We start from the raw sequence: 8,168 nt of genomic DNA on the forward strand, positions 1-8,168 counted from the left end.
GCCACTGAGGTTCAGGTCTGCAGTCTTTGCATGTCCTTGATCCTGGAAGGATATTTTCCTGGGAGGTCATCATGTGGCAGTCACAGAAACACAGGCAAGCAAGCCTACCCATGCACTCACATTTCAAGCCTCTGTTTGAGTCACATGTTACTTTGCCCTTGGCTATATGTCTCATGGCTGAACCCAACATATGAGGAGTCACATGAGTGTGTTTTGCCTCCCTGGGAAAAGAGCATTGCATGGGGAGAGTAGAGAATTAGGAGCAAGAAAGCCATCTGCTGAACTCACTCATGTGGTGGTAATACAGTGGTGTGAATTGCTGCTACTCTAGAGTTTTGTACTTTTACATAATATTTTCATATAGACATACAAATAACCTTAAACCCATGTGTAGGTGACATACAGAATTAAGCACTTCCCTTCCTTTTATGACTGTGCAACAGCCTATCCTTGGAAGGAAAAAATAATTAGTTCAATTAAATGGCCCCTATTAGTAATGTTTTGTGTCTGCAAACTGAATTGATGTCTAGTACATCAGTGAGCACTTCCTGAGGATGTGTTGGGATGTGTAGTGGGATAGTGGGAGTTCAGAGAATTTGGAAGAGTGTCTATTGAACACAAGGTAGTGTGCTGAGTGTTTAAATTGGAGTTTTCTCACTTAATTTTTACAATATAGATACCCTCCTACTACTCCCTTTTATTCACTTATAAATGACAAGCATGAGGCCTAGAAACCTGACTTATGGGAAAGCTCTGGGCTCAAGCCATGTGGCTGCAGAGATGATGCTCTATCCTGTCTTGTTTCCCTAGTGCCACTTACCCAGAACGGGCTGTGTGTGACCAACACTGGTGGTATGTGGATGGCAGAATAAGATTGCCCAGAAATTGATACTTCATACATAATTTTTAGCCTTCAGTTTAAGCAAATACTCAGCTCTCTGATATTATATATTAGAATATATTCTTTCACTTTTTTTTTCCTTAATAAAGAAGGAGAAGGGGAGAGGGAGAGACTTCCAGCCATTTCCCTTCTGAGTGCAGAGCCCAACATGGGACTCGATGTCGTGACCTTGAGATCAGGACCTGAGCTGAAATCAAGAGTCAGATGCTCATCAGCCTGAGCCACCCAGTGCCCTAGAGTGTTTTTGCTATAATCTAAATTTAGCTATTTTGTAAACTGATGGACAATTTGAGATTTTCTTCATGTGAGCATAGGGAGGCAAAGCCATTAATGCAGCTTCCCCCTTTTGTAATTATAGTTACTTAGATACAGTATAAATGAATATCAAAATACTTGTCATCTCAGTGTTTAATGTGTATTTTGATTCTTTTATTTTTCTGTTTCAGTGAACTCAAAGTCCCAACGGTGGTTGTACTAAATACTTCCAACCAACAGTACTTTTTACTAGATAGACAGATCAAGAGTGCCGAGGACATGGTGCAGTTCATTAATAACATCTTGGATGGCACAGTGGAGGTGAGTCGATGACTCCATTTCAAAGGGATGGTGGGAGGAGGAGGTCGGGGAGAAACAAACTTTCTTCTCCTCTGATTCTGGAAAGAAGAGCAATCACCTGGGGTGTGAGGGGCAGTCCTCCCCACCTTGCTTGTCTCCTGTCACAGAACCACATTCTGAGAGACATAGAAGGTTCTCTGTGAAAGATTCTGCTCATAGCTGCAAAGGTCTCCTTTAGGGTTATTTGGAAGACATTTTTGATTGTCACAGTGAGTGGGAGGTGCTATTGCCATTTGGAGTCAGGCTATGGCTGCTGAGAGGTCTTCAGTGTGCAGAGCTATCCCAGGAGTGAAATTTCCTGGCCCTTAACCTTTCTGGGTTCAAGAGTATAATTGGATTAAGTTATTCAGATTGCTTTTCTAAGAAAACCTGTGTATAAGACTACAGTTTCTTAAGGAAATATGCTGAGAATCAGAGCTTCAGGGGAGAGTTCCAAATCCATTTATATAAAATATTTCTCAGAAATAATAGACAGTCTTAGCTTTTCATTTTTTTCTATAAATCTTACTGTAGTGTTATTCAAACTGTGGATTGCAGTCCATATTATAGGGCCATGAAGTTGCCTCAGGACATTGTGACCAGCATGCATCTTAATTCAACAGACAAGAATGAAATAGAAAAAAAGTATGAGACTTCTAGGATTTTATGAAGTTAAATTACTATTTTGTGAGCGTTTTGTTTCAGCTTTTACAAACTTTGTTTGAAAGTTAGCTCACAGAAGAACAAGCATTTCTTTTTAGAAACAATCACATAGTAGAAATTTTTTAGTTGAGAAAATAATACTACTTGAAATAAAACTCACCTCTATGAGTGAGAATTCTTCTACGTGTGAGCTAGTGAGACCCAATTCAAACTGTTTGACAAGGAGAGGCTCATATAGTTTGGGAATTCAAGCACTGAGCCAGACTTCAGGGATGGCCAAATGCAGAGATTTGATATATTTGCATCAGAAGTTTTTCTCTCTGCCTTTCAGCACTTTTGAGGTGAGGGGAGGGCCATTCTTGGGGAGACTCTCCTTACACAATCACAAAGATGTCCTACAGCAGTTATTGTTTAACAGGCTCAGCTGAACTCCAAAATCGGGCAGGCTTGAGATTGAATTCTTCAGAAGAGGATCAGAGTGTGTTCACACAAGAAAGCAGGGGACAAAAAAAAAAAAAAATTGTGAATATATACAGCATGGCTCTTTCAGGTGCTTTTCATAATCTCCTGAGGTCAACCCTTGACCTGCAGTTGTAAAGTTATATAACAAAAATAAAGTCTTAGTACTTAAATAATAATTTAATTGTGGGTTTTTTTCCCCTGTTAATTTCAAGGCCCAAGGAGGTGATAGCATATTGCAGAGATTGAAGAGGATAGTATTTGATGCCAAATCTACTATTGTGGTAAGTTGTGATGGTCTGCTTAGTGTCATGGATTATTGAGAATATACATATATATAGTTGCTTTATGTCTAATTGAGGGTAAATCTGAAATTTCAAAGGATTAGGTAAAGATACATCTTTAATTTGAAAGCTAGAAACTAGTCCATATTTACATTAAAAAGATCTTTTTCAGGTGGAAATTAAGTTTCTCTAAGTACTCCTTTCTGCGTGATGGGTGAGTTACCTGGGATTCAGAATCCGTTACCTCACTGGCATGACTTTAAAAATGTTTTCCAGAGTCTCTTTCCAACTCCTGCCCTTTTTAGTCATTGAATCTGAACCTGCTTCAACTCTAGGTCAGCTTGACAGCAGAGGCATGCCTAAGTTTGTTTGGGCCTTAAACTTAGTTCTAATTGTTTAGCTACTTACTCCATGGGCATTTTCATTAAGGCCAAAAGCAGTCATCAAAGTAGAAATCCTCAAAATAAGCCCTTAGGACATTTTGTCTGCTGCTGCTCTAACTTCACTTGCTGTCACCCCAGCTCCCATCCATTCTGTACACTACCACACAATGAATGTTACCAGAATGGTCTATTATCACTTTCCTTCCCTTTTCCATCAACACATATGGGAATATCTGTCATCTCAAATGGCCTCACTAGTTTTCGAATAATTGCAGAAGCTTCTCTGGTGCTTCCTGCTGCTTCTCACAGTGCCTCATTCTTACTCATGCTTAAATTTCTGCCTCAAAACACCTTTATTCTGGGAAGCCATCTTCCGTTACCTCCACCCAAAGTCACTTTGCCCTCTTCTGACTTTGCACAGTTCTGAGTTACAGTCGTAACCCACAGAGGATAGTATAGTTGAAAAACCTATTCAATAAAATTGCTTTTACTTTTCTGAGAACTAAGCGGATTGTGTATACACTGAGGGAAATAATTAAGTTAATGTGCTTTATCATTAACCAGTACGTAAAAAATATCTTCAATGCCATGTGAAGAGGAGTGTGTATGTACCTTTTTTATGGTAGATAAGCAGCCTTTGCAGTGAGCACATTGCTGTAGTCCAGGATCTGACTACATAGCTGTTGGGCACGCAGTTGCCATCTCCAAAGAGACATTTATGGTTATGTGAGGAAGATAAATGTCTTAGAAAAGGATATAAAATATTTGGTGCTTTTTTTCTGCTGCTGGTAGCTGGTCTTTCTCACACACACACATACATGTAAAAGTTCTATCTTACAGTGTCTCTAACATGGTAGCTGCTGCAGAGATCCTGACATTGATTCATTGGAACTAAAAGCAAGTTGACTGGTTAGCAAGTGGAAGAAATTTGCCGTAGTTTGAAATTCATTCATGTATCTTATACCAGAGTACATACAAGGAGAACTGAATTGTGATTCTCTTCCCACAGTCTATATTCAAGAGCTCTCCACTGATGGGCTGCTTTCTCTTTGGCCTTCCACTGGGGGTCGTCAGTATCATGTGCTATGGCATCTACACAGCGGACACAGATGGAGGTTACATAGAAGAACGATATGAAGTATCCAAAAGTGAAATTGAAAGCCAAGAACCAACAGAAGAAAGCAAAGAACAGGAGCCAAGGAGTGGAGATGCCCTAGTGCCTACGGTGCAAGGACCCAAAGATGTATTAGAAAAGAAGAAAGATTGAAATTTTGCTAGTGTAGAATATTTCATAGGATTTCAAATTATTAAAGAGTCTATTTATTGAATTTAGACATTTAATCATGATCTTTACAAAAAAGAATATGATATTTGTATTTTGCTAATATCTACTTGCATGGATTAAAGTAGTCCTTCCTAAATGGGGGCATATTTGGAGCAAAGAGATGAAATGTTTGTCTAAAAAAAAAAAAAATCCAGACACTCCATCAAAGTTGACCTTATAGATACTGTTACAGCAGATCAGTTCTTTTGCATGTTTCTCTGAGTATTCTGTGACACCATTAAGATTCCTGGACAGAATATTTAAATTGGTCAGTCAGGTAGAAGATACATGTTTGACAAAGAAAAACAATACCTTCACCTCCTACCATTCATTCTTCTCGTATATTTTAGGTAAGGTTTACGTGGACAAAATTAAGTCTTTAAAATTTAGGCACTTTAAAGGAGAACTAACAACTTTTTCCATGGATCAACTTAAGATTGACTTAAAAATAATTTGGTTTTATATAGCTTAGCGATTTTATTTTGTTATTGTTTTTAAAGGAGAAGAAAAGTTCCTCTTTAACTTTATACTCAGTTGCATTATAAAAATTTCCTATGCGTCTATAGAGTGGGGAAAAAATAGTCTTGTGTTTAATCTTTGCAAAATAAATGGATTTATTTGGGACATTGATTTCAAACCACACCCTGGGACATGCTTAGCAGTTGTCTCAGTGGTCACTGTAGGAAGGGGAGGGTCTCTGTTACTCCTACTCTGCTTTAGCCAGAATGGCCTCCTATTTTTTCTCTATTTTATATATTGGAATCTCTTCTAAAAATTTGCTTTGATAAAAAGCTCCTGCTGCTTTTTAAAAAGTAATATATATCATATTTTTTATGTTTATGATATGGTAACTTATGACATAGTATATGTGTATCTGTGTATATACACACATGCACAATATATTTACATACACATATATAAAATTTATTGACATATGTCTGTTACATAACATGGGCATGTTTATATTCATAATGAGTGACATTATCAGCCTGTCAACAAATTTATGATAATCCAGTGAGTAAGAGATCTGCCAATTACCTTCTCCATCCTCTCATTTCTGACGCCTATTTCAGCCAGTGACCTCTCCTCTTCTCCCTATAATGAAATAAGAACTCTATCCCGAGTAATGGATAAAAATTGGCATTATTTTAAGTATAGTTATGGTGTGCTTATTGTAGATTATTTTTGAGTCCTTCATTTTAGCTAAGTTTGTAGGATTTTTATTAGATGACCATTGTGTGGGTGATTATTCACTGAATAATTGAGTTAAACAATATAATAGTTTTTATTAAACACTGAAAAATGAGTGTTAATCACTTTAAAAATATGCAGCTCATGGTCCTGATATTGAAGTTGTTTAGGGCTTTGGTCCTCAAGCCAGCTGTTGGTTACTTCTGATGCCATGCTGATCCCAGCTAAACTGAAACTCTTGTATCTACTAAGAAGTTTCTAGCAATTGTTTTATTGTATCCATGTGTTCTTTTAGCATATCATAGTTAAATGCTACCAATTTAACAATTGGATTCCTCTCCAAAGAGTAATGAGGGGTTCTTTTGGAGGATAAATATTAATGTTCCCAGAGGTCGAGCTTGTTTTGCAGCAGTGACAAAAGCTTAGGTGACTATCATGCTTCAAGTCTAACCTAATAAGGAATGTAAAGCATAGCCTCCACCAGTGACAGTAGGAAATTGTAGAAAATGCCATGGCTTTTCTTCTTCATGTTTATCATTATCAGATGTCCATCATCTGCACATTTTTGGCCTTTGTCAGGCATCACTTATAAAAATGAAAGACTTCAGTAGAGAAAGAAAAAATAGTAAAAGCTCAATATGTATCAACAAACAAGACATCTGGTGATCTTTGTATTCTGAGACTTGCTTGTCAGTAAGTTAATGCCTTAATTTTCTGTTACCTTTTTCACAACTCTCTACTGTTGTCCTATATTCTATTTGTGTTTTTCAAGAGTGTCTGTTAGGAAAACAAAACGTGTAGATGGTTTATAAGGAATAATTTTCTTTCTTTTGTGTTAAAATTTTGCTTTTTATTTGTTTCTACTTTAGGATATTATCAGACTTCTCACAAAACAAATTTAAAAATTTTGTTCAGTAGTATGCTGTTCCCTTTAATGTGGTATCAGCATTTAAGTAGAAATGCTATTTTCATTTCAGGAAAAACTACACCCAAGTAAAGTTAATTTCTTAATGAATCTAGTAGTATAATAGAGATATCCTCATTCACTGGTGAATCTTATTATGAACATATTAATAAGAGTATCCTTTTGTCTTTTCTTTTGGTTGCAATAAAATTCTCTTTCTAAATCTTAAAATTCAGAGTTCTAGGTGACTTGCTATTGCTAAATCTAGTGTTCAGACAATATTTAATTACATTTCAGAAGAAGAAAATACATATTTTTATCAAGCTATGCACCCCATTATAGCTTGCAGTCCTTTCTATTTGCTCTATTTGCTTCATCATACACATTAATATTTCCCTAGCTACTTTATCTGAAACTTGAGGTGTATTAGACTTGAATTTTTATTTTCTTCTCACACCTAGTGTTTTCCTGGTTTCTGACTTAGAAATAGCATAAACAGCCAAATGTCTAGAGGTTGAAGGAAGGGCCTATGTGAGTAGTTAGACAACTGTATTTTTGTTTAGTGGATTTTTGTTGATGTTTCTTGTGTTTTGTTTCAGGGGCTTTTGTGGTTTTGGTTTTCTAAAATAATTTACATTTTTTCATCATTGCTTCATATGATACAGAGGTATCATACAGAGGACAGGTAAAAAAAAAAACTTATAGCTATTCTCTTTATGCAGACATTGTTCAAGTAAACCAGTGTGAGATATTAAGACTATCAATTATTTGGTGGGATTAGGTTTGCCATTTTATTTTTATAAATATATATTTTTTCTGAATGTGTCTGAGTCCAAGAGTGGGCAAAAAATAATTTTCTACTTTGGACTAAATCTATAAAGGTTTTTGGAAGTCTGTATTACTACTAACTTGTTGAATGATATCTTGCCTTATGGCACCAATTGTAAACCTTTGATTTTCTAAAATAAATTAATTGAAAAATGTAGTTGTTACTTTTACTATTTATATATTTTCAATACTAATAGTTCCTTGTGCAAGCAAGAGGACTGATCTTCCACAAATTATTTTTCCTTTCATTAAATTGTAAGTTATTTGTCATTATAGAAACATAAAATGAGTTTAAACAGACTTGATTAGAGATCAAGTTGTTATCTAATTCTCTTATAGATAACCTGAGATTCATAGGTTTTATATTTCTGTATTTGTAACACTTGATTATTTTTAAACATTCATTGCAGGGTTTAGAGTTGGAATAATTGGACTTGAGTCTGATCTACAGCTTCATTGTGATCGTGGACACAACACAACCTCCCCTCCTTTTTGTTGTCAGTAAAACAGAAAGTCTAACGCTTCGATGTTCTTTTTGAAAACAGCATCAAATGGAGAAAGTGTATTAGTGAAAAAACAGAAGTCTGTAGAACCACTAATTTTTTAGTAATTTATTTTTCATATGTTATACCTTCAC

The 8,168-nt window shown here is 36.0% G+C and overlaps 1 protein-coding gene across 1 annotated transcript in view; it reads left to right on the forward strand.

Moving 5' to 3' along the window:
- Positions 1-7,688, forward strand: part of LOC129514491 (protein disulfide-isomerase TMX3) — a 44,346-nt gene extending 36,658 nt beyond the window's left edge. Inside the window, exons 14-16 of the mRNA XM_055333103.1 lie at positions 1,348-1,477; positions 2,833-2,901; positions 4,294-7,688. Coding sequence (XP_055189078.1) covers positions 1,348-1,477; positions 2,833-2,901; positions 4,294-4,551 — 457 coding nt within the window. The 3' untranslated portion in view covers positions 4,552-7,688. The remainder of the gene's footprint in view (positions 1-1,347; positions 1,478-2,832; positions 2,902-4,293) is intronic.
- Positions 7,689-8,168: the final 480 nt, after the last annotated feature.

Source organism: Nyctereutes procyonoides, unplaced genomic scaffold (assembly GCF_905146905.1).
Source record: "Nyctereutes procyonoides isolate TBG_1078 unplaced genomic scaffold, NYPRO_anot_genome, whole genome shotgun sequence".
In the NCBI taxonomy this organism is placed as follows: domain Eukaryota; kingdom Metazoa; phylum Chordata; class Mammalia; order Carnivora; family Canidae; genus Nyctereutes; species Nyctereutes procyonoides.